This window comes from Castor canadensis, chromosome 7 (assembly GCF_047511655.1).
Source record: "Castor canadensis chromosome 7, mCasCan1.hap1v2, whole genome shotgun sequence".
Taxonomy (NCBI): domain Eukaryota; kingdom Metazoa; phylum Chordata; class Mammalia; order Rodentia; family Castoridae; genus Castor; species Castor canadensis.
This window is the reverse complement of record NC_133392.1, coordinates 139,207,236-139,233,964: the sequence shown is the minus strand read 5'-3', so window position 1 is coordinate 139,233,964 and position 26,729 is coordinate 139,207,236. Positions and strand designations below refer to the sequence as shown.

Sequence of the window (26,729 nt, the reverse complement as noted above, 5' to 3'; positions counted from 1 at the left end):
AGACATCTTCCAGCTTCTGTTGAATCTCTTTAATGCTGTTATGGCAAGTCTGTAAAAGGTTCAGAACAAAGTTCTTTTTTCGTTCCTTTTTAATTACAAAACTAACAGCTGTTAGAATCTTTTTTTTTTTTTCTTTTCCTGGCTATAAAATACTCTGGGGAGATGCATTATAATTTAAAATATATAATATTGCACAAACAACCAAAAGGTTAATTAAACTAAAGAAATAATTACAAAGAGAAAAACCCATCTCATCAAAAAGATTCAGCATTCTCTCCATCCCACCCCCTCACTGAAGGTTTGAAGTGAAGTGCCCACCACTCTTGGTGCCCTTGACCACGATCCCTTTAAATCACTGGTGGACACACCAGTTTACATACAAGAATCATCAGAGCAGCATCATGAAGCACCAAGGTCTCCAGGAAATCACTGCAGCCCTCAAGCCCAAGAGAAGTGCGGCTTTACCAGGGTGGAGAATGCGAGCCACAAGCAGGCTCTGTCTTCAGGAAGGGCAGCCTCTGCAGAAGCCGGCTGAGTCTCAGGATGTCCGCCCCCAGCATGTCTCTTTGGGAGCAGAGGGCTGAGTCCTCACTTTTGCTCACCACTCCGTACCGCTAGTAGCCGGTTTGTATCCTAAGCTCCAGGGAGATGAAGGTAGGTAGCTGCTTGGACCAAGTATCCTGCCAGGCAACACACAGAGGGGCCTGAAGTAGCCCCCTCCCTTCTTAGGGAGGGGAAGAAATGCAAGAGTAGGCTCTTGCAGTGGCACAGCTGGGCTAAGGACTCGGGTGCATCTGATGTGAAGCCCTAGGAAAGTATGGGGACATCCCTGTGTGGGCTGGAGGATAGAAAAGACAGGGGTGGGGGGTTTGGTCTTAGATTCTGAACCCTAGAGACACTTTCCAGGAGTGGAAAAATACCTGGGGTTGGGGTGGGGGTAGAGGAAGATTCCCAGGAGAGGCAAATTTCCCAGAGACAAGTGCCTCTTACCCTCTGGGCCAGGAGTTAAAACGTGCTTGAAGTCCCTGTTTAGCCAAGGGCAGGTGGCATAGCCTTCCTTGCCTGTTTATGGGTGGACAGAGTATTGTCTCAGCTTCCCCCAAGAGACTGGTGGTTCATCTGTATCCATGTGGAAGGGTTAGACCTATCCCTTGGGGTCCCTCCAGAAGTCCCCAGGAACAGTGGGTGTTCCGCAGAGAAATGTAGGCTCTCTGGTGACAGGGTAGGTGTCCTTCCCCTTAGGTCATCCTAAGGTTGGCACAAGTTAGAGCTCTGGGCTTTGGATTTAAGAGAACCTCTTCACAAGGTGTAAGCAGAGGCCCAAAGGACCAGCAGAGTTCTGTACCCAAAGCTGTAGATGGCAGAGGCCATTTGAGGGACATTCTCAGTATCTTCCAGGGCTAGGCTGAGTTGAGTGAAGGAGGTGGAAGTTGCCGTGGGTGGAGGAGCTGCTTGCTGTGGCTCCCCTCATTCCCAGTCCTCCCACTCTACATCTTCCAGCTGCAAATGCAAGGGGACAATGGAAAGCACAGACACACTTACTTCTCTGAGTTAAGCCCAGACCCAACCTTCCCTTGCTAAGCACAGTCACCTCCATTCTGGATAGCTGTGCCCCACTCCCCTGGGCCATATCCTCCCCTGGCTGGGAGAGTAAACTTCTGGCTTTAAGTAATATGTCTGGGGAACAGAGATGAGGGATGGGCCTGTTGCTTTGTTTCAAGACCAAAGGAAGTGCTCCCATCAACCAACTCTAGACACTGTAAGGGATGTCATAAGGAACCAATCAAATCAATTCCTTAAGGAGAATTGGTCTCCTGCTGAACAGAGTAAGGCCATGCCTGTGAGGCAGAAAACTTGAGAGTGACACTGTGACTAAAATCAGGGTGGCATGGTAGTACCCTAACTCCTGGCTAGTCTTTCTTTTGCCTTATTACTTTTGGCCTGCTGTCAGCTGATATTGGTAGGAGGGGTTATAAAGAATGACCGCTCAGTTTTTTTTTTTCTGGTACTATGGTTTGAACTCAGAGCCTTAACACTTGCTAGGCAGGTGCTCTGCCAATGACTCTGCTCAAGTTTTTTGTTTTTATTTTTTTAACAGTGTTGGGGATCAAACCAGGGCCTCAATGAAGGCTAGGCAAGTATCCTATCACCAAGCTATATTTCCAACTCCACATATATGCCACCTTTTGAACAGAGCTGCAAAGGCACAGAAAGCTAGCAAACCTCTATAGCATGATAAGGTACTATGGGTATAGTGAGGTCAGAGGTGCAAAATACTCTTGAGTAGGTCATTACTTCCCCTGAGGTTTCAGCTTCCCAATGTAAAATACAAGACCCTTCACATGTCTCTCTAATCTGCCCACATCTTTACATGGCTTCATGATTACAGGACAGAAGGAATCACGTGGTTCTTAGATGACAGTGGGAGTAACACTGACTTCAATCATATCTGGATTGGAGTCTCAATTCTGTCACCCATTAGCTGTGGGAACTTCGAACTGTTTTAGCCTCTCATTCTAAATGATCCACTCTCAGGTTTGGGTGCAGCTCAGTGGTACACTTGCCTTAGCATATATGAGGCCCTAGGTTCCATAGATAAATAAAAATAAACAAATCGATAAATAACTCACACTTCATTCTGGGAGGTTACCAAAGAATAAAAGTAAAAGGCTGATTTGAGCTTAGTAACTGGAATGGGTTTTGTTCATCACTAATGTCAAGAGTGCGCCCATATCCTAAAGTGTTTAGGGATTATACCTAAAGTGTTTATAAGTATCATTTTCAATTCCATGTTTTACATGAAGAAAAAGTTAAGTGACTTGCTCTCCATCACATTGGTCATTTGTCTCCAAGACCAGGAACTTGCTCTGGCCCCACACCTAGGGACTATAAATCACGAAGTCTGGGGCAAGTTTCACTATCTTTATATATCTAAATCTATATATGTGAGGCAGGGTCTTGCTACATAGCCCAGGCCTTGAACTCATGGTGCTTCTGCTTCCGCCTCCCAAACACTGGGATTACCGGTATGTACCACTACGCCCTGCTAACCATCTATATTTTTAAGTAGTCCTTGCATGAATGTGATACAGAGCTAAGGCCAAGAACTCTTCCATACATCTACCCTACAACTGACAAGAAGCAGAACCTGCCTACTGTTCTGGGCCTGAGTGGGAAGCCTCACCTCCCTTCCTACAGCCTGCCACCTCAGTTAGGTGCAGAGAACCATTCTGAGGGGACAGCTGGGCTTTATGGGAAGGTCTCATATCCTGGCATCACTGGGCTGACTTGTCTGTGGCTGATCAGGCTCACTCACCTCAGCAGAGGCATCTACTTTGGAAAGTGCCATCTGCACTTCTTCTTCGGTCATGTCCAAGTCAAAATCCTTCTCCCAGTCTTCACTGATGTCTGTGCTTGAGCCTGGAACCACGAGTCACAGTGTAAAAAGCAATGGGACAGGAAGGGGATACCTAAAGAGGTTTAGCTGGAGGTGATGGCAAAGATACAACAGGGCTGACAATACACAAAACAACTCTTTATAATCTACTTTTACTCTGGCTCAGTAATCTCACTTTTAGGACTTTAAGGAAAAATCCTGGATTCAGTAAAGAAATTAGCCAAAAGGATGTTCACTGTAGGGCTGTGTCATAGTGAAGAAAACTCAGAATCAACATGAATGTCCACTGATGGGGAATTAGAAAACTAGATGGTGCAGTTACATGATGATTGAATATAACGTGGCTTTTAAAGGTTATGCTGTGGAAAAACATTCACAGTAAAATATTCTCAAATTGTTAAGGAAGAAAAAGCAGGTTGCTAAAGAGTGGAGGAGCACTTTGGCCCAGAGGCTCCCAGGGAGTCACAGGAATTTACCAGAAAAAACATGAGCCTCTTCCTCTTCACCCTCCATTTTACCTAACTGATCTGGCTCTCCATGACATACTCCAGGCACATTTCCACTTAGGGCCTTTTCGTGGCTGTTCCCTGTACCATGAACTCTCCTCCTCAGTTATCTCTTGGGCCAACTCCCCCCCACTCACTTCACGTCTTTTCTCAGATCTTACCTTCATGTGACCTACCCTGGGCAGCCTATTTTAAATTGTAACCCTTTGGTCGGGCGCAGATAGCTTACACCTGTAATCCTAGCTACTTGGGAGGAAGGGCAACCCAGGAAAATTGTGAGACCCCCCCCATCTCCAAAATAACCAGAGCAAAATGGACTGGTAAAAGCAAAAGAGCTCAGCTTTGCAGGCACTAAGCCCTGAGTTCAAATTCCAGTCCCACCAAACGGGGGAAAAAAATTATAACCTTTCCAGTCTGGAAAGAACTTCCAGAACAACCTTTCCAGTTGTTCTTTTTTCCATTTTATGTATTACTTTTTAACCGATAATGCAGTAAGACTTACTATGCTTATTGTCTAATAATAGAGGGACTACAATGTGAGCTCTGTGAAGGCAGGAACTTTGTTTTCTTATGCATTCTTAGTACCTATAATAGGTAGTTGGCACCCAATGAATATTCATGGACCCTTTATACCAGCAGTTGGCAAACTATGACCCATGGATCAAATCCAGCCTACTGCCTGTTTGTGGTAACAAAATTTTGAAACACAGCCATGCTCATTTGTTTACATGCCATCTGTGGCTGCTCTCATGCATTAATGGTGGAGCTCAGTAGTTTCAACAGACTATATGGCCAAAGAAATCTACAGTATTTATGATCTGGCCCTAAACAAAGTTTGCCATTTCCTGCTTTAGGTGATTCTGATGTTGCCAACTACAATGTGACCATCACTGCCGAAAACATTTCTACTTGGGTATGACTTTTTTTCCCTCCTCCTGGTGCTAGGGACTAACCTCAGGGCCTTATGCTTGCAAAGCTAGCCTCCCTCTTCCACTAAGCTAAATCCCCAACCACTTTGTTAAAAATTTTTATCCTTTACTTAGGATATTTTTCTATTCTTTTTTATAATGATACTTAAAACCTAACAGTAAGACAGAAAAGTTTTCAAGGACTGGCAGAGTGGCTTATGTTGTAGAGCACCTGCCTAGCAAGCATTAGCCCCTGAGTTCAAACCCCCGTATCACCAAAAAAAAAAAAAAGTTTTCAAAAGCCAAACAGAGCTATAGGATGGGTAAAGATGGACTTGTGTGACTTGACGGTCTACCTTATAAAAGCAATTTTGCAAATTGCTGTGTTGCTTTTTTATCTTTTTTGACAGTACTAGGGCTAGAATTTAGGACTTTATGCTCTTTTAGCAGGTGCTTTACCACTTTTTTTTTTTTTTTTTTTTGCTTTAGGGTCTTATGTTTTTATCTTGGACCATAATTCTCCTACTTCTACCTCTCATAGCTGCGATTACAGATGTTTGTCCCTACTCCTGGTTTGTTGAGATAGGCAGGTCTCAAACAACAATTTTCCCAATCTCTGCCTCTGGGCATGATTTTTATAGGCATATTAAAAACATACATGTGAAAGTTATCAGTGGTAAGCTAGATGCCGATGGTTCACACCTGTAATCCTAGCTATTTGGGAGGCTGCGATTGGAAGGATGGAAGTTTGAAGCCAGCCACAGCAAATAGTTTGTGAGACCCCCATCTCCAAAATAACTAGAGCAAAATGAACTGGAGGTGTGGCTCAAGTGGTAGAGTACCTGCTTTGCAAGCTCAAAGTCCTGAATTCAAACTCCAGTCCTCACTCCCACCCCCCCCCCCAAAAAAAAAAGCAGAAGCAAACTATACAAATAGCTGCCCTGCTCCACATTCTGCTCAGAATGCTCTGTTCCCTCTTCCTCTCCACAAGTGGTGTAGTCACAGAGCCAGGCAGAATATTGCTCTTCTATCTACTGTGCGGTCTTGGGCAAATGACTTTGGGTTTCAGTCTATAAAATGATAAAAGAACCTTCTTTGCAAAAAACATGGGAGAAGCTTATTAGAATGCACATTTCTAACTTCCCCTTTCCCTGGCCTCCACTGAGATTCAGCAAGTCTAGGTAGTGGCCCAGGTACCTGTGTGATTCTGTGGAGACCTGAGAAACAATGGCATTAGAATTAGAGGTATGAATGTCAAGTGCCAGTTATGTATGCACATAATTGCTGTTTAACAAATGGACCATACTTCTTCTAAAGGCCCTGTCTCAGAGGCCTAACTACTTAGCTCTGTCTCAGAGCTAAGTAATTTTGTGCATGGTCCCATGGCAAGTCAGGGCAGATCTGCATCCAAGACTAGTACTGACCCCTGAATCTAAATCTCCCTGTACTGTCAGGAGCCTTGGGTGGCACTCATACGTCAGTGCAGCTTCTTGTAGGTCAAAAGCTCACTTAAGAGCTGTGGCTGTGACCATGACATTTTTCCTAGTCTCTGGGACTTGAAACTCCCTCTTCTCTAGGCTTAAATGCTAGGGTAGACCTTCCCAGCAGTGCAAGAGTATCAGCAAACATTTCTGGAGCATTTCACATGCTCCTCTGGGCTAGTTATCATCAGTCCCAATTTACACATGCCAGAATGAAGACTTCAACAGCAGAGTCAGATGGGAGTCTGGGTGTTCTGCCATAGGCCTCCTCCCACCATCTCGTACTGTCACATGAGGAGATTGCTAAGCTCTCCATTACACTGTGCACGTGGCACAGACCTGATCTACTTAACTTAAGACTTCATTGATGGAGTTTGCTGTTTGTTTCTGTTTTCAGGTTATTACTAACCTCAAAGTGCGGTCACAGTTCATTTGATTCTGTATAACTGGCTCTCTGCTTCCTAAGATAAATGAAGACAAAAACAGCTCCCAGGTTCTATAGTCAATGGTGAAGTAGGACCTTCAACCCAGAGCTACAGGTGACAGGCCTGCCCCAACCTCCCCTCCCCTACTAAGCAGATAAGTCCTGGGACAAAATGCAGGTGGGAGCAAGTCTGCAATGACAGGTATCACTCTGGGAGACCCTATGCTAGGCCACCCCAAGAGACTCTGCTGCACTACCCAGAGACCAAGACTCATGTCATCCTAAGAGGTAGGTACAAGAGGAAAAAGAAGTCACTGTCTCCAAATCTCTGCTTTTTTTTTTCCCCTTTTGCCACATTGGAGATCAAACCCAGGACCTTGCAGCGATAGGCAAGCACTCTATCCCTGAGCTACACCACAGAACTTATTTTTTTGAGACAGGGTCTCACTATATATCTTAGGCTGGCCTGGATCTTATTCTGTAGCCCAAGCTAGTCTCAAACTCCTGATCCCCCTGCCTCTGCCTTTGGAGTGCTGGGATTATAAGTATGTACCACAAGTGGCACCATTACTCCCTTTAAGATTTCCTTCCAGGGTTGGGGGGTGACTCAGTGGTAGAGTGCTTGCCTAGCATTCATGAGAATCTGTGTTTGAGCCCCAGGACCACAAAAAACTCCCCAAACCACAAGAACACAGGGGAAAAAAAAAATTTCCTCCCTCTACTATATTTGTATTGTCCAGCCTAGTCCAAGACCCTAGCTTCCCCCATCTAACTACAGTTGATTTGGGGGTGGTTCTGCATCAACTCTTCTTTTTGCATGGTCCAAGTGCATGAGAGGTAGCATAACAGAGTGGTTGAGAGCTTTTGTTGCATCTCCCCTATAATTTCATCCTATTTCCAACTGTTACTAATTTTTTCTGATCACCCTTCTTTGCAGCCCAGTTCCAAATACCTATAATTCTTTAACCTTCTGTTTCACTATCCTTTGTTCCCTCTCCTACCCAGCTAAAATTCCACGAGCCATCATTCTGATCACTTCTTACATATACTTGGGACGTTTTCCTTTTCCTCTATTGATTTTACCCAGCTAAACCTGAGCTCTAGTTAAATCCAACTTCCCATCTGCTCTGTGCCTACTGAATGTGGTTGGATAAAAGTACAACAGGGCTGCTGGGCATGGTGGTACATGCCTGTAATCCTAGCACTTGGGAGGCAGAGGCAGGAGAATTGGGAATCTGAAGCCAGCCTGGGTTACACAGTGAGACCCTGTCTCAAAAAACAAACAAAAAAGTACAACAGGGCTGACTGGTTTCACTTAAAATCCTTTCCACCATCTCAAAGGGGCCCTGGTGCCACTCACTCAGTAACTTTACTGTACCTTTCAGGCCCATGATGTATTATTCCACTCTCCTACAGGACTATCACACTCTTCTAAATATTTTAGTGATCTCAGGGTGAATGATCTTAGTTCCTTTTCCAAAAAAAAGCAGGAGGAACTGCACAGATGTGAGGGCTTTTGTGAAGGGTGAATGATACACATATCCAGTGCTTAGCATAGGTCTAAACACACAGAAAATGCTCAAAGAATGTTGCCTATTATTACTGCCATCATTTCTCCAAAGCAGAGCTCTACCTAAATTTCTTTCCTGATTGAGGTTTATTACAAAACAATTAACTTCAATTTATAGCATAGTAAACAGAGGCTTAAAGAAGCTCAATCACTTTTCTGAAATCACTGGCTTGTGAGAAAAGTTGGGATTTGAACCCAGAACTATGATCCCCAGACCCTGAGCCCTTAGCCTCTTGTGGTCTGCTGCTTTATGGCATCAGTAAAAAATTTTGATTCCAGCTTATGACGTTAAGTTCTTAAGCTCTATTTAAGAAGCAGCCTGCCCAGCCTTCCTGTACCTCCCTTTCCCAGGAGACAATATAGAAAAGGGGGTATTGGTCACCACCCCTTAAACATACCCCCTCAGCCTGGACTACCACTCCCAGCACCTGCCCCAACTCTCCACCTCTCCTATACAATGCCTGTCTCCTCGGTGAAACACCACTGGTGCTCATATTCCTTCTTTCTCTGAACACCTCCAGTATCAAGCCTGTCCCATACCACTTCATACTTCATCACAAAGACTGCCGTTTCTGCCCCTCCCCCCTCAGTGTCTCATAAAGAGCAGGTAGGAGGAGCTCAATGGATGACCTCACTGAACCAGGCAGAAGGAAAGCACCATGTTAAGAAACTAGATATCCTGAAGTTTTCATCAGGGAGCAGGGAAGGACTGAAGTGGGCCCAATTCCCATCCACTGCAGCAAACCAGTTGTTTACGTGCAGCAGGCCAGGCCTCACTTGCTGGACAAGTTTTACGGCTGTGATTGGTACTAAGTGTTGGCAACAACAGTAGCATGTGTACCAAGGGGGGAAGGGTGGTCTTGCTAACAACTGGCAGTTTCTGGAGAGGGGTTTTAAAAGTGACAAAGGAACTGATATTGGGGCTGTGGCTGTGGCTCAAGTGGTAGAGCACCTTCCTAGCACTGAATTCAAACCCCCATACCACCAAAAAAAAGCTGACCTTAGGTCTATCTTTGTTCTTTAATTTCTGGATTTAAAGAAGTTGCTCTTTGACATAAACTCGGAGTCCCCAGTCTAAAACTCCATTACACAGATAAACTACAGCTGTATTACTGAAGCTGTATCACCTAAGTTCATAGGCACTCGTTTCATTCTTTTTTAAACTGTGTGAGTTTTATATACATATTGCTTAGTAATAATGAAGACTTAGGGACACTGAAACTGATTTTCCCAAGGTTCCAGAGGGCAGAAGACCCCTGACATCAACATCACAGCATTCTCAACCCAGGAAAAGGCTGAACTGCCCCAGAGGACAGAAATCAGCACTGTGTACTAGTTACAGGAATGGCTGTTGGATTAGATAGACTTGGGTCTGATTCTAGGCTTGCCATCAGGTGAATTTGAGCAAGTTACTTAATATTTCTCAGTCTTACTTTCTTCATCTATAAAATGAAGACAATAATACCATTCTCACTGGGTTGTGAGATGAAAGTGAAAAATATTTAACCCAGAGCCTAGCAAAACTTTACTTCGTTGACTTTTTTTTTTTTTTCAGTATAGGGGTTTGAATTCAGAGCCTATACCCTGAGCCATTCCATCAGCCCTTTTTTGTGATAGGTTTTTTTCAAGATAAGGTCTTGTGAACTATTTTTTACCCAGGCTTGCTTTGAACCTCAATCCTCCTGATCTCTGCCTCCTGAGTAGCTAGGATTACAGGTGTGAGCCACTGGCACCTGGCCACTTCGTTGACTTTAAGATCTCAACAACTGTAAGATGCATCCTCCTTTCACAGACCATGTGTATGCTAGACTTGATGAAATACAGTAATAAACACTCGATATATAGCAGCTGTCTTCCTCATCAGTATCACAAATGAAGGAAATTGCTCCTAGAATGGTGACAAGGCACAAGGAGACATATCTGCCTTATAAGGTAGCAACTCTCACTTGCCCTGTCAACACAATCCCCTGAACCTCCAGACCTACCTTTTTTGCCATTGTTGGAGGGTGTAGACTTCCCACTGTCTGAATTCAGCTCGAACACACGTAAGTCTGTAGGCACCTCCTCTCTCAGAGTCTCTACTCTGGCTGGAGGCCTGGGCTCTGGACCACTGGTGCGGCCAGCAGGGGTTAGGGGCTTAGAGGGAACTGGTGGTGGGGGTCCAGTCTCGCCCTCATCCATAGTCAGGCTCTGTTCCTCCAAAGATGCCTCAAGCAGCTTTTGAGACAGGTCTCTGGGCAGCACTGGTGCCTCAGATGCAGTGGCAGGGTTGGCAATCTGTGTCACGAGGGATATGCTCTCACTGCTCTCAGACGGAGTCACCTCTGTGGGAGGCTCCATAGAAGTCACTGCAGTCTCTTCACAGGGGCTCTGGGGACCAGGTATTACTTCAGGGGATGTTGAAGTTGTGGCCACAGGAACCTTTGCCTCTTTGGGAGATGGTGAAATGCCCATGAATTCCTCTGTAGAAATAAAGGTACAAAAAAGAGGGCAGTGTACCTAGCCAGCACAAGGCAACCATGGAACTGTCAGATCCTACCCAGCTTAATCCCAATGAAGACTAGGACCTTTTCCCTCATCCACTCCAACGCAGTTCTTCTGTAGATACTCCCTGGCTAGTCAAAGTCCTTCCTACCCATGGGACCATGTTAGGCTGGTAACAATACTGCCCAAGATAGTGTAAGAGATTAGAAGGCCAAGGCTTGAAAGTGGGTTGGTTTTGGGCTCAGGTCAGGCCCTGCTATATCCTAGAAGTATGAATAGGCAAGCCACTTCACTTTTAACTTCAGTACAGGGATAATGGAGCTGTGCTAAGGGCTACACATGAAAAGCTCGTAGCACAGGCTGAACATATATTATAAGCACTTAATAAAAGCAAATATCTCATCAGAGTAGTTCTAACATGCTGGCCTAGGCTGAATTACCAGGTAGAGGATGCTTAGCTCCCTCCCTAACCCAGTGGTTCCCAAACCTGACTGGCTCTTAGTAGTACCAGGAGAGCTTATTAATTGGGCCAAAATCCTACAGTCTTATCTAAGAGGTGGGGAAGGGAATCTGGATTTTCAATGTGCTCCCCAGTGACCATGAAGCAGCTGGTCTATGGCTAGCAGAGCAATTTGTTCCAACAGACACACATGATTTCTGAACCTAAGCTCAGGGTTCCACCACCCTTGTTTGACATCCCCTTGTTACTTCTACCTATGCTCAGAACATACACTATGCCCATTCCCTACCCATTCTCTGGGTCTCTCCAGGCCTCCTGAGTGTCCCACAAACAGACCTTTTGCTTGCCGAACACATCTGGACACCTTACCTTCTTCTTCCTCCCAGCCAGGCTCTTCACAGATGCTCTGTTCTGCCCGTTGCTTCAGGGCATCCCTCCGTGCCTGCTCCTGAGGGTGAAAGAGGAATGGCCAGCAGTAAGGGTACTCTCTTCCCAGTACTGCTACTGACCCCAGAAAGCTTGGCACCCTGTCTCCTTTCTTGCCTCTACAAAATTCAGCCTGCTTCCCCCAGGGCTGAGTAGGTACCTCCCCAAGCTAGTCCAGCATACCTGCTCCAGTTGGTAGACTTTATAGAAATAGCGATGCCAGAATTCTGAATGGGAAACAGCTGCTGGAACCTAGAGGAAAGGGAAAGAGGAAGTGACAATTTGGAAGTGTATGTATGGGCTCTGTGTACCCACCCTTATCAGTCTACTCCCACGTGCTCTGGATTTCAGATATAGGAAGTGGCTTTGCAGGAATTGCCAAAGCCCTTCCACTGTACCTCAGTTTCAGCTGGACCCATTTTCCTGCCCCAGCTTGGCCAAGAAAGGAAAAAAGAATTCCCATCAGGCTTTGCTCGCCCTTCCATTTCTCACCATTCACCGAGTGCCAGATGCCTGTCAAATCAGCCTCTTCCATGCAGATTCTTGGCTCAAGACATAGCTGGTCTTACTCTACAGGGTTTTCTACTGCACATGTCCCTCCCACATCCCAACCCAAGCCTGGAACCAGTTGAGGTCCTGCTGGCTGGGCCCTCACCATCTTGGTGTAGAGGGCCCTGATGGAGGGGCTGCCTACAAGGAGCTCTGAGATCTCCCCCTTCTTCTCCTCCAAGCAGAACTGGGAAAGCCAGGCGTCAAACAATTCCGGGGGTCCTGCAGAGGGAAAGACGCTGATAGTCAGTTCCCTGGGTCTGGAGAAAGAACATGACCTACAGACATACTTAAGCCTGGATTTGGACAACAAGGAAAGCACAAGGGTTTTTTTTTTTCATTTGGTCCAAGGTGGTTGATTAGGCAGGGTGAAGAGGTAGGTGGGCCCTACTAGGATGAGGGTATGACACTAAGTGATCTCCAGAAAAGGCTGTAGTTCCCATTTTCTTACATCCTGATGGCATTTTAGTCCACTGCACTGGACAATGACCTCCCCTCTCTGAAACAGCTGTTCTAAGGTCACCAGTAGACCTGTGTTGCCAGAGTCAATAGCCACTTCTCTGTCCTCCCTCATGTAATTGTGCTACCATTTCTGACTAGGAGCTACTGCCTTCCTCTGGAAGCTCTCTTCTCTCTGGCTTCTCATTTTTTTGTTTTTTTCCTCCCACTTTTCTGGTTGCTCTGAGTCTTCACGGGCTCATTTTCTTTTCCTTTCCTTATCTCTTCTCACTTTTTATTTTCTCTCAAGATAATCACTAAACCATGAATTTCAACTTTTTCCTCCCACTGACTCTCTTTGTAACCCATGCTATCTTTCTGGGCTCCAGATCCAGTTGCAAACACATGTGCTCATTTTTCTTCCCACAGTTATCTATCAGACGCTGAAGGATCATCCTAGACTCCTCTCCTCACTTGCTCTAATTCCACTTCTTTAGTGTCCCTACATGCACACCTTCCTCTCCATTCCAACAGCCTTTTCCTACACTCTGGCCTTACCTCTGACATGGGAATTTTTACCAAGCTTCCTACCTCATCTTCCTGTCTTCTGTCTCTATTTCATCCTTTATAACACGGCCTCAAGGGCTGCTTTACAAAATGCAAAACCTCATCACCTCAGGCCTTAAAACCTTACAACAGGGCTGGAGATGGAGGTGTGACACAAGGGGTAGAGTGCCTGCCTAGTAAGCATGAAGCCCTGAGTTCAAACCGTCATAAAACAAAACAAAACCAAAAAAACCCTCCAAAAGTTGTTCTCTACAAGAGGAATTTTTAAGCTAAAGTCCACAGATGATCTTCAAAGGGTCAAAGAATTCCTACATTGCACACAAAATTTTGTAGAGAGAGGGTTTGTAATTTTTAATAGATTTTTTAAGGACTTTGTGACTAACAAAAGGTCTAGACCCACTACTGTAAGTCTTTTAGGACCAAATTCAAGCTTCTTACTTCGCACACAAAGCCACCTCCATCCTGGCTTCCATAGCACTCTGGTTGCTTTCATTACCTCATGTATACTCTAATCCAGGGTCACCAAAAAGCTAGGGACTCCCTATTCAAGCATACTGTTCCCTTTGCCTGAATACCCTTCTCTACTTCTAAAAATAAAACTAGTTTACTTCTAATTCACTCTTAAAACTTTAATTCAAGGACTGGAGGTATGGCTCAAGTGGCAGAACGCTTACTTTGTAAGCGTGAAACTCTGAGTACAAATCCTAGTGCCACCAAAAAAAAAAAAAAAAAAAACTCAAGAAAAAAGCCTGAATTCAAGTGTTACTTCCTAAGCTCCACGCTGCGTTTGGTCCAAATACCCATCGTTTTGCAGAAGCAGTCACTCGACAATTTTTTTTCCAGTACTGGGATTTGAACTCAGGGCCTATGCCATGAGCCACTCCTCCAGCCCTTTTTTGTGATGGGTATTTCCTAAATAGGGTACTGCAGAACTATTTGCCTGGGGCTAGCTTCGAACCGTGATCCTCCTGATCTCTGCCTCCTGAGTAGATAGGATTACGGGTATGAGCAACTGGTGCCTGGCACTTTATGTGGTAGGACCCCATTTACATGAAAAAATGTCCAGAATAGGTAACTCCACAGAGGGAGAAGGCAGAGTCATGGCTCCCAGGGCTGGGCAAGTAGACAGTGGGTGTTGACTTTGTAATGAGCCCTGACCTTCCTTTTTTTTGGAGGGGGCAGCACTGGAGTTTAAGCAACAGGGGCTTAGTGAACAGGAGCCAAAGGGAAGGCAGGCAAAGCAGCAGGGCTGAGAGACAGGCTGAGCAGAAAGGAGGAACCAGAGAAGCAAAGTCTCTGCAGAGTTCAGAGCTAGAGTGAAGACAGCTGGGGTTCAGGTAGGAAAGGGATCATTAATCCACCCCATAGGGCGTAAGGTACACATACACAGGTCCAGCTCTGGTAGGGGGACTTGGCCTATGCTACTTGAGACAAAGAGGACCCACAATCTATCCCTCTTGGTGTACCTGCCCCACAAGTCCCCCCACTGCTATTCCCTCACCATCAGGTTCATTGCAGTAGGTTGCCGGATCTGACTGTAGAGTGTAGAGGCGAGCCTGTCAGCAACAGAGAACAGAAATTCTGAGGAGGTAGTTATGGAGAGCACCCCTACTCTGTAGGGTACCCAATTAACCACAACCCAGTTTCTTCCCTGTTGGAAAACAAACTCACAGGGTACTTGTTAATGAACACTGTAGCACTGGGCTACCCAAAAACTGGGGTTACCAGAAAAATGGTCTTTCACCTAGTATTCCACCCCTGGGAATTAAGATAATACAATTAAGCAGGCTATAAAATTATATGTATAAAATGCTTCTGAAGCATGTGAAATATGAAAAACGTCAAATACAGTTATATTAATAAAGTCTATAGGGACAAACTATGAAATAATGCAACTATACCCAAATTGAAACCATTAAGAATTTCTTTGGCTGGAGGTATAGTTCAGTAGATTATTTGCTTAACATGCACAAAGCCAGGGGTTTGATACACACCACTACCAAAATAAAGGAAAGAATTTCTTAATTTTAGAGCCAATCTGGCAAGTGTACTATAAAATGTGCCCCCAAATAGGGCTACAAACTTCAGTTGATAAACAGAAAGCCCCCTTCCTTCCTCAGCATTACATGAAGCATGTGGCTGTCTGCAACAGAACTTCAGCAATTGGTTTTGGTGATAACTTTTTGTTTTTAACTTACAATCTTATATTTAATAACTTTCAGAACTCACATGTTCACTAAGTGATGTCACTTATGCTAATACTGAAAAACATGCTTGAAAAATCAGCAATGTGTAATAGAAATTCAGTATCATGAAGGCCCAAATGCCATGACACCACACTGTAAACTCAGGAGAACAGGAGAAATTCAGATCATGAAATAGACTTAATGATGAGAAAATAAGATGTAACACAAATATACTGCCATAGTTGTTGGTCTAAGTGCTCTGAAGACACCCTCTCTCCTGGTACATTTTTTCCTAGTGGTTAGTCTTAAATAACTCACATGGAGAAAATTATGCCCCCCAAGACACTCTCCACACTGCCATTACGGTTAAAAGCTGAAAGAAACCCAGTTGTGCCATACTGAACGAATTCATTGTAGGACTTTAAAGACATTAAAGTGGTGGTTAAAAAAATGCTAATAATTTGTTGTACTTTTTCTTTTTAAAAAAAAGCAGGCAACAAAATTGCATGTATGAAGTGCTTATTTGTTAAAAAGAAAAAAAAAATCCCAAACTATCTTATGTTTGTAAACAAAAGAGAAATGGAAGGTTATATACTAACAAGAAATCAGGCTTCTTTCTGGATGATGGAATTATGGTCTTAGAAATACTGTAATTATCCTTATTGGTGTTCTCCAACTTAGTTATACACATGTTTACTTTTTGGTCTGAGCATGTCTTGCTTTTGTGAATAGTGCTTGGAAGTTAAAGCCTGGCATCAATATGGGAAGCTGCCAGTGAACTACCTTGGTGCCATCGTAAGGCTCAGCTGTGCCAGAGGGAGTACCCATCAGGGTGATGACATCGCAATCGATGGTTTTGTCCGGTGAGGGAGCAAAGGTGTCTGAAATCACCCCTAGGAAGTCAGACAACCCCTTCTTCATTTTTTCTGTTGCCCCAGAGGAGCCTTCAGTCTGCAGAGAGAACCAATAGAGGAAGCAATTATCCTAGGAGCAGGCTGCAATCAGGGGTCTGGGGGATGAAGTATCAGGAGGGCAAAGGGGTACTATGTGTGAGGACATAAGAGTGCTCATAGCCCTTCACTACATTTCCAGGGCTGGAGAAGGAAGAGGCAGTCAAAGTCCTCCACTCCCAGCTGGGGATGCAGAACAGGGCCAAGGTAGGCCTGTGTAAATCGGAGCAGAGATTCTTGACTGGCTATTTCATTGAAATATTAAGGCCAATTAGGCTTATAAAAATTGGTAAGAGAGGATCCATGCCATTTCAGCAGGGAAGAGGGCCTGTGAGTAGAATGGTGAAGGTACTCTAATACTTGTTTATTACAAGACCTAAACCCTCTTTGAGTTTCACTGTCCTTATTTGTCAAATGCAGCTAAATAAGGCATGGACAGTGCCTGGTACAAGGCAAACAATAAATAGCAGCATTGGAATGTAATTTCCCCATAATTATTGCTCAGGAAGTAGGATATTTTGTTTAAATGTTGGGGAAATTTGAACAAGAACAGGTAGTCTTATCATGCCTGGGTCCTGGGACCAGCGTACTGGGGCACCAAGCTTTAGCCAGATTGGTCAGCATGCCCTCCAGTAGGCAGGGATGGGGAACTGAAGCTGGCCTGGAACTTGCTATGTAGCCTAGACTGGCCTTGAACTTGTAACTCTTCAGCTTCAGACTTACAAGTGTTTGGGAATACAGGCATGTACCACCATGGTCAGCAAATTTTTTTTTTTTTTTTTTTTTTTTTTGGGTGGGACTGGGGTTTTAACTTAGGGCTTTGCATTTGCAAAGCAGGCACTCTATCACTTTAGCCACACCTCCAGGCCCTTTTGCTCTGGTTATTTTGGAGATGGGATCTCATAAACGATTTGCCTGGGCTGGCCTTGAACCACAATCCTCCTGATTTCAGCCTCCCAAGTAGTTTGAATTACAGGCATGAGCTGCTGGAACCCAGCTTCCCAGGCATTTTCAACCTAAAACCTATCATAGTGCCTGGACATGGGTGTACAATCATTTGCTGAATGAAAAAAAGGGATAAATGAGTGAAATAAATAGTGGTGTCTGGTACTGGCTAACTCATAGTGTTCAGCAAGGTCTGTCATTCATGCTTATCAGTAATTGTGGTTAGCAGACAGACAGTATTTTAAAAGAATTCAATAAAATAAGTTTGGCTAAGAAACCCCCAAACTTGTTTTCTTCCTTCTCACCCTCCTGTCTTTTTTCCTTCTCCCCTCCCTTTTTTCTTTTTCTTTTTTTTTTTTTTTGAGATGGAGCCTCATTTTGTTGCCCAGGCTGGTCCTGAACTCCTAGGCTCAAGAGATTTGCCTCAGAATCCTGAGTAGTTGCAATTATAGACACTCACCACACACCTACCTCAAAACTTGTTTTTTAGGCTAGGCACCATATTTCCTGCCTGTAATCCCATCTACTTGGGAAATGGAGATCTGCAGGAAAAGAGTTCAAGGCCAGTCCTAGCAAAAAGATGGTGAGATCCCATCTCAACCAATAACGCTGGGTGTGGTGACACATGTTACCCCAGCTTCATAAGGTAAATAGGAAGACAGTGGTCCAGGCTGGACTGGGGAACAAATGCAAGACCCTACCTGAATAATAGCAAAAGGGGTTGGGGATGTGGCTCATGTAGTAGAGTGCCTACCCAGCAAACGTGAGGCCAAATTCAAACCCCAGTACCACCAAAAAAAAAAAAAAGCCCACTAACTTGTTTTTCATAACATGAAAAATCTCAAGGTGACTGACTGAACTGGTGACCAAATGAAGAAATAACAATCTGTTCCAGTGTTCACAGAAAAATCGTAATACAAAGACCAGCATACTTGAGCTGGGTGCCAGTGGCTCATGCTTATAATCCTAGCTACTCAGGAGACAGAGATCAGGAGGATCAAGGTTCGAAGCCAGCCTGGGCAAATAGTTCCCAAGACCATATCTCAAAAAAACCCATTACAAAAAAGGGCTGGTGGAGTGGCTCAAGGTGAAGGCCCTGAGTTCAAACCCCAGTACTGCAAAAATGAAACAAAATAAAACCAGCATACTGTACTTCACTGAAAACTTAAATGTGCAGGGACATCTCTAATGATTCACAATTTTCACCTTTTGCACTGCCTTTAAATCTAATTCCTATCTAACCAGAAGATTCTACTGTAGATCTTTGATTAACAAAAATAGGGCCAGTGAAAACATAAGCTAGCATAAAATAAACATGACTGAAGTACATAAGAATATTTTCTCGTATCTGTTTTGCAACAGATATTCAAAGTTCTAAAACTGTACTCCCCTATGACCCCTTCTAATATTTTATTTCTTTAGTGTTTAAATGAGATATATATTTTACTTGATGCCTTATAAACCAAAATGTTATTTATTTATTTTTTGTTTATTTATTTATTTTAAAGCCACCAAGGGTTTATTTATGCTTTTGTTCATTTATTCACAGGTGCATACATTGTTTGGGTCATTTCTCCACCCTGTCCTCCTCCCTCACCCTTCCCCCCTCTAATATTTTATTATAAAGAAAATATTTTGGCAACAGACAAAAATTTGGCAAGCAGAATGTTCACTGCAATTCTGCATACAACACTAGAAAAAGTAAAATAGAAAACTAGGAATTGGTTAAATACACATAATGGAATGCCACACCATTTATAACACTGTAGAATGATTAAGTCAAAATGTAAGTTAAAAAACATTATGGTATGAAGCTGGGCATGGTGGTTCACTCCTATAATCCAAGGCTATGCAGGAGACAAAGGTAGAGGGATTGCGGACCAAGGCTGGTTCTGTGCAAAGACACAAGGCCCTGTGAGAACAATAACTAGAGCAAAAAGGGCTGGGGTGTGGCTCAAATGGTAGAGTGCTGCTTAACAAGCATAAGGCACTGAGTTCAAACTCTAGTACTGCCAGGCATAGTAGTATAGGCCTGTAATCCTGGCACTTGGGAGGCAGAGGCAGGAGGATCATGAGTTTAGGGCCAGTTTGGACTACATGACAAGACCAAAAAAAAAAAAAAAAACCAAAAATCCTAGTATATAACAAAAACCTTAAAAAAACCCCATGGTATTCAAATGATTTGTTTTGAAAAAGAAAATGTACGTGGGGATAGGATGCATCTCCCCAATGTTATCAATAGTTATCTCTGGGAGATGGAATTATCAGTGTCTCTAGGTTAGTCTTATCTTTTCTTTTATGCATTCTTTTACTTATATGTACTTTCTAAATTTTCTATGAAGACTTTACTACTGGAAAACATTTGCTGAAACAGTACAGATGTGATAAAAACTAATAATTTATATGTATATATGTGTACATATATATATAGGTTGTTTGCTTAACACAAATTCCTTCCAAATGAGAGGAAAAATCTCCGTATTTTCCCCCAATAGGGAAAAAATTATCACCTAACCAGAGAAAGATTGGGAGTGCCCACTAGGATTCCAAAGCAGGTCAGGCTGTAATGGGCAGTCACTCAAGGTATGGACAGTACTCACAGCCAGCTTCTCCTTGACCACACTAGCCGTGGCTGCAATGGTGCAGGCTGTGTCATGCTGTACCACCTGGGTAAACTCAGTCAGGTCCCGCTTCATGAACTCCAAAGCTTCAGAAGACTATGGGAAGACAAAGAAAGATGACAGAGCTGGCAAGCCCCATCACATTTGTTCTTATTCCATGACATGACATTCCATGTGGAAATGTCAAATGATGTGGGATCTTGGGGTCAAAAACAATGCTCACTTGTCCCAACTCCACCATACAGGATTTCCTGACAGCAGAAAGTGCAGGGAAACTCAGCCTAGGTGCTCACAAACTACACAGGCAATAGTAAGCCTTTAGTCTTTGGGGTTTTTTTCCCTATAAAATATGGGAGGTGGACCAGGTCAGTGATTCTCAAAAGCAGAATGGGAAAGGGGGGCACAGAGAGTCTGCTTTGATATGCATATTTCTTTGAAATTTCAAATAATATGACAACATAAGTGATTTTTTTTTTTTTCCATCAAAGGAAGGGCAGATTCTCTCCGTGGCCCTCTTGGCTCCACCACTCCAGGGTTCTGTTCATTCATGAAGGTTCACTGGGCTAAGTGACATCTGCTCCTGTTGAGCCGACCTGCTTCTCACACTGTACTCTGAGCCACCTTGATCCAGGACAGCCTCAGCTGCCTTCTCATTTGCCTTGTTTACATCATGCTCGCCAACTCCAGGACAGCTTCCTGGACCATTTCATCTTACATGGGATTAATCACCTATACTTTTTTTGTTTTGTGACAGAGCCTCGCTATGTAACCCAGACTAGCCTTGAATTTATGATCCTCCCACCATAGCCTTCTCAATTCTGGGATTATAGTAATAAACCACTACATCTGGCCTTATTTTCCCAGGGCCACCTGTACTTTCTAAAGCTTTTTTTTTTTTTTGTTAATATTGGGAGTTTGCTCTCAGGGCCTACACCTTGGGCCACTCCATCCAGCCCTTTTTTGTGAAGGGCTTTTTTGAGATAGGGTCTCGAGAACTATTTGCCTGGGTTGGCTTTGAACCATGATCCTCCTGATCTCTGCCTCCTGAATAGCTAGGATTACAGGCATGAGCCACTGGCACCCAGCTTAAAGCATGTTTTTGAGGAGTGTTCTGATGGTTTGTTTTTCTGGGAAGGACCTACCTACTTCTTATCAGCCTGAGAAGTCTGTGAGTAGAACAGTGTCATGTATAAACTAGAGGCTTCTCTGGGCAAGGTAGTGGGGAAGAGTTAGGAACCGTGCCTTCCTATCAGACTCCAGACTCCTTAATTGGGGACAGAAGGTTTATTTATTAACTTAGTTATTTATTAATGATCATGTAGTCTCCGATGTGGAGCTAGAGGGGTAATTTATTACTTCACTCTGTTCATCAATGCCTCAGTCCAGGCCAACCTGCTCCTTTATCGGGACTCCTCCCCGGCTGTGATCAGATACCTCTACTACACTCTCTTTATGACACCCAGTGGGTGCTTTGTGGGTCAGGGCAGACCAAGTTGCCCTGCTTCACATTCTTCAATGTTTACAGACTATCCCAAGATCAAGAATAATATCTTTACCTTCACTCACAAGGCTTCTAAAATCTAGCCTCTGTAGACTCATCCTCCACCACTGGGTCCTGATACTGAGCTCCAACTGCCCTTCCTCAAGTTTCTCAATGCCCTAGCATCTTCTCTACCTTAAGGAATCTGAACAGAGTATTTGTTCTCCTTGAGAGCATAATTCTAACTCCTCAGAACCAACAAGTGAACAGATACACGAATAAACCCTTTCACCTGGTTGACTCCTGTTCATTCTTCAAGTCTATGCTTCCATGTCACTTCCCTAGAGAAGCTTCTCTGATGCCTCCTCAGGCTCAGCCACCTGCCCCGATTATCTCTCTGCTCATCTCATTTATCATATTCACACTCTATCTTACTCGTTCAGTGTCTGCCTTCCTGGATAAACTGTGAATTTCATGATTCACTGCAAAATCCATGTGTTTTACTCACTGATGCTCCCCTGGTATCTGACACAGGACCTGGTATATAATATATGCTCAAAAACTATTGCTTGCTAAATGTACATGTAAGAAGGCAATTTTAACTATATAACCATCTGCGTGGCTATTTGATGAATGGGGGTCTCCCCCACTAGATTGTGAGCTCTAGGAGCCAAACATGAATAGACATTGCGTTGACCCTCAAGAGGGTCACAGACTATTGGGGAAAATGCTCACATAATAAACTGATGTGCAAAGGCAGAGTAATGACTAGCATATTATGAGGAGGTTGGGAAAGGAGTACTGAACTGGGTGCTAAAGAATGAATAGGAGCAAAGGTTGGTGGTTCACACCTGTAATCCTAGCTACTTGGAGATGGAGATCAGGAGGACTGTAGTTTGAGGTCAGCCCGGGCAAAAAATTTCACAAACTCCAATAAAAAGCTGGACATTGTGGTGCACATCCCAGCTCTGTGGGCAACAAAAATAGAAGGATCACTATCTAAGCCTGCCCTGGCATAAAAGTGAGATCCTATTTGAAAAATTCCTAAAGCAAAAAGTTTTGGGGGTGTGGCTCCAGTAGCACAGCACCTGCCTAGCAAAGTCCTGAGTTTAAACTCCAATACTGCTCCCTCCCCACAAAAGTAGAATGAATAGGATTTGGCTAAGGAAGTCTGGACATGGGGTTTACTGAAGCCTATAAGCATTTTAGTCCTGATGAACATAAAATGCAAAGCAGAAATAAAGCTGGAGATGTTGACAAAAGTTTGAAGCAGGTGGGACATGATGAGATTTTCACTTTCAATAGGTCACTCTAGTGACTGGCATGGAGGATGGTTCAAGAGTGACAAGATTAGAAGAGGGAAGAAGACCAACCAGGAGGTTATTGCAATAACACTGAAAAGAAAAATAAGAATATGAACAAGGATAGTGCTTCTAAGGATGGAAGATGTGATGGATTCAAGAAATACTAGGAGTGCTACCAGTTAAGAGACAAAGTATTGAAAGAGAAGCAGGTTTAGAGAAAAGATTGTGGGGCTGGGGATGTGTCTCAAGCAGTAGAACACCTGCCTAGCAAGTGTGAGGAACTGAGTTCAAACTCCAGTCCTGCCAAAAAAAAAAAAAAAAAAAAAAAGATTGTGATGACTTTGGGCATGCAGAATCCAAGGTGACCATAGGATATTTAGGATAGATAGCTATGTAGGACAGTCATCCAATAGGAGCTATCCTCAAACATTGAAACTCAGGTAAAAGAACCAGGAGTCACTTTAACATGAAGAGGAGGAGCTCACTCAGGAAGTCTGAAGAGTGAACATAACAGTGCACTGAGGACAAGAGAACTCCACCTTTAAGAGTCAGGCAGTGGAAAAGGAGGTCATCATCAGTTAGGAAATGAAATTCTGGAGAGGTATGTGGAGAATTAAGAGAGAATCATGTCACAAAAGTGTAGAGTTTCAAGGAAAAAGAGTGATCGCTAGTGTCAAATGCAGCAGAAAGGTCCAGAAAGATAAGAGCCAAAAACCACCCACGGAATTTGGCAAGTGGAAGATGAAGCTGAGTGTGACTACAGATAAGTTTATAGATGGTGGCTTTAGGGGTGGGGAGGGAGTTAAGCAAGATTACGCTTGTTGACCTCAAATTTCAAACAGTATGTGAGGTTAGCCCGGTGCAAGTGTCTCATGCCTGTAATCCTACCTACTTTGGAGGCTAAGATCAGGAGGCTTGAGGTTTGAGGCCAGCCCAGGCAAACAGTTTGTGAGACCTCATCTCCAAAAATAACCAGAGCAAAATGGACTGGAGATGTGGCTCAAGTGGCAGAGGCACCTGCTTTGCAAGCATGAAGCCCTCAGTTCAAATCCCAGGCCCACCAAAAAAAAAAAAAAAAAAAAGAAAAAGTACATGAGGTTGTCTCCTGGAAATGAAAGGGACAAAGTTATTGAACAGGGACTTGAGGTAAGAGTTTCTGAAGGGGAGGAGAAGCAAATTTAGAGCCTGAACAGGTTTGTTGGGGAGTGCTCAAGTCCAGAAGAGGTTCAGCAATCTGTGATGGACACAAAGAACAATGTGCATTTGAGGAAACATGTGTACATACATAGGAGGAAGTGATAGGAGGAGGTAAGGAGCAGAGAAAGGAAATTACGGCAGCCTCTCAGAGTTGTTAGCTTTGGGGCAATGAATGTTAAAGGAGTAGGGAAGCCAATGGCCCAGATGGAGCAAGAGTCAGGATGGAAAGCAAGGCCAGGAAAACATCAAAAGGCCAGGAGAAAAACTGGAGGAAAAATGGGCTGGTGTTAATGCCTAAGAGTTTCCCCATCACCCTCAGCACTTAATAAAAATAGTTAACACTTACACAGTACTTAATGTAGTAGGCATTATTCTTAGTTCTTTATGTATGTTATCATTTAATCCTAGTAACAATCCCACTAGGTAGGAGTTATTATTTTTATCTTACAGTTGAGGAACTGAGGCCTAGAGAACTTAAATAACTTGCCCAAATTCATACAGCTAAAGAAGAGAAAATTAAGTCTTCTCTTTCAAAAAAGGCAGAAACAGCACCCATCACCCCTTGCTTTAAATTGGGTATTCCCCAGGAACAAAGAAGGAAGGCTGACCAATTACCCATTTTTCATGAGTTATTGTAAGATCAGCCTTGAGAAACACACAGGAGGCTCTCATGCCAACACTTGCTGAATGTCACCTTCCTTCCAGGAAATTGCTCTAAACAGGGAACATGCTACATTGGGGTCTCTTACATTAAACTTTAGAGTAAAGTCCTCATCAACAACATAAACAGATCAGGGAACCTTCACAACTACTGGGTGATAGCTGAGAGGCTGCCCAGAAGTACCTATGTCAAGGGAGGGAAAAAAATGCTCCCAGAGTAGAGGGCTGAATTAAATGAGGTCAGAAGCTTCCTGGAGTCTTCCCTGAAGCAAGACTCACCCCACCTGCTTGAGGTAAATACTAATTAAGTTTTCCCACAGTTTAGTTGGGCTGTTTTAAAGAAACTATTGAACACTGGCGCTGCCCACTGGCAGGGTCAAGTAGGGTTTGTGGAACAGGGATTGCTTAAGCCTTCAAGGGTCTCCACTCTTGGCTATCAATCTTTCTGCCCTACTTTGTAAACCACTCAGACAGAACTCATCAGGCACCATTGTGTATGCCTGAGCTTATCTCTGGTCTGGGTTCTTGCTTTTCACCTGTTGGGGGCGGGTTGGCCTGGATTGGGTTCCTTCTCCTCAACACCTTCCCTGGCATGTTCTTGACTACTGAGACTAGACAAGATATTTGTTACTTGCCTTTCACAGTACTTAGCACAACAGTAATTAAACAGCTATTTGACTATTTGGTTGACGACTCTCTCCCCACTAGATTCTGAGTTCTGTAAGGCCCAGGACTGCATCTGTTTGGCTAAGTTCTCGGGACCTGTCAAGAGTGCTGGTTGGCATATACTCTAATACTCCAATGACTATAGGAGTAAGTTTTTTCATTGCTAGATCTTTTTTCTTCAAGGCCTATATATCCAATGTCCTCTTTTCCACCAGAGAGCTGGGCAGGAATAACTTGCTCTTTCCTATGGATTCCCAGGAAAGGGTTGTTTCAGCTTTCTAAAAAAAAATCATTATTTCACTGTGGCTACTATGGCACTGGTCGGCGTCAGGGCCCATAGGCAGATAAGGGCTAAAAGAAGGACCCAGGTTAGCCTCAGGGAGGCCAGGAGCCCGCAAAAGTCGGGCAGGGCTGGGGGACCAGATTGCAATAAGGCGGCGCAGGCCTGGCCAGGGGAAGAAGGGCGCTGGCCCGGCTTACCTTCTCTTTGACTGCCTGGTAGCTCTGCTGAAGCCAACTCCGCCACCACCCCACGTCCTCCCTGTGGAAGACAGACACATCTGGGGGACCTGCGGTGCGACTCCTGCCCTCCCAAAGATCGGCTCTCAGTTTCCCCTTCCGATGTGGCCCGCAGGCCGAGGTTTCGGCGGCCGCTTTCCCACCCCACACACTGCAGCTCCACTCTGCCATCTCAGCTCCGTCCGTCCCCGGGCTCATCGCCTGTTCCCCACAGGCGCCCAGGCACAGCACCCCAACCCTAGGAGAATTCAGGCCCCAACGCCCGAGAGCGGAACGACGGGCTCACCCTTCCGCCATCTTGCCCGCATGACATCACCACTATTTACCGACCTTTGACTTCCGACACGGCTCCGCCCCTTCAAGCACCGCCCCGAAGCGCGCGGTCCAGTCCTCGAACCGGCACCGCCCTCAGTCCAATCCCCACCCTGCACAATCATTAGGCCCCGCCTCCCCGAGCCCTTTCCAGTCTCAGTCCCGAGTTCGCCTTTAAATCCCGCCTCTGAATTCTCGGCCCAATCCTTATTCAGTTCCGTTCCTAGGCCCCGCCCCCTCCAACCTCGGCTCTTTCTCTGCAGCGCCTGACGTGGACTCAGTGGCCTCGGTGGGCTAGCTTTGTGCTTCTGGCTGGCTGGACCACGAATTGAGAGTAGAGAGAAGGAAGGGAGAGAGGGAGGGGGTCGGGCTCGAACGTCTGGATCCTGGAGCGCAGGGCTAGGACCGCCCCCCTTTGTGAAACCAGCTGCGTAGCGGCTTGGCTAATTCAACATACGCAGACTGCCGGGACTCTGGGCCAGAGTTTGGAGGAAAATTAAAAGATGTCTTTGAGGCAGCCGTTGGAGGACTCCAGGATTTTGGAGAGGCAGACACATATTCAGATATTCACATATCACAGCTCTGGGGGCCCAGCTCAAAACAACACGAACTGAATGTGGTTCCTAGAAACCCGACACCGCTTGAAGGAGGGAGATTGAATTCCATTGAATTGGGGGTT

General features: G+C 44.6%; 1 protein-coding gene across 2 annotated transcripts; it reads right to left on the bottom strand.

Moving 5' to 3' along the window:
- Positions 1 to 14: 14 nt before the first annotated feature.
- Bsdc1 (BSD domain containing 1) lies at positions 15 to 26,065 on the bottom strand. 2 transcript variants are annotated; one of them, XM_020173983.2, is made up of 11 exons: positions 26,025 to 26,065; positions 25,700 to 25,760; positions 19,892 to 20,008; positions 16,180 to 16,347; positions 14,712 to 14,766; positions 12,312 to 12,427; positions 11,840 to 11,908; positions 11,600 to 11,678; positions 10,272 to 10,748; positions 3,317 to 3,420; positions 15 to 1,500 (listed from the first exon to the last, which is right to left on the bottom strand). In XM_020173983.2, the coding sequence occupies exons 1-11, from the start codon at positions 26,033 to 26,035 to the stop codon at positions 1,468 to 1,470; spliced, it is 1,290 nt and encodes a 429-aa protein (XP_020029572.1). In that variant the 5' UTR covers positions 26,036 to 26,065; the 3' UTR covers positions 15 to 1,467. The 2 variants fall into 2 exon arrangements, with proteins under 2 accessions (XP_020029572.1, XP_020029571.1); XM_020173982.2 differs by having other exon boundaries at positions 25,700 to 26,055.
- Between the last annotated feature and the right edge of the window lie 664 nt (positions 26,066 to 26,729).

Excerpts from the sequence above, each read along its gene's own strand:
- Bsdc1 (XM_020173982.2), bottom strand. The coding sequence starts at position 25,936 with ATGAGCCCGGGGACGGACGGAGCTGAGATGGCAGAGTGGAGCTGCAGT. Across the intron at positions 11,909-12,311 it reads GGGCCCTCTACACCAAGATG|GTTCCAGCAGCTGTTTCCCA; the intron begins GTGAGGGCCCAG and ends CCTTTCCTCTAG. Across the intron at positions 10,749-11,599 it reads TGGCTGGGAGGAAGAAGAAG|AGGAATTCATGGGCATTTCA; the intron begins GTAAGGTGTCCA and ends TTATTTCTACAG.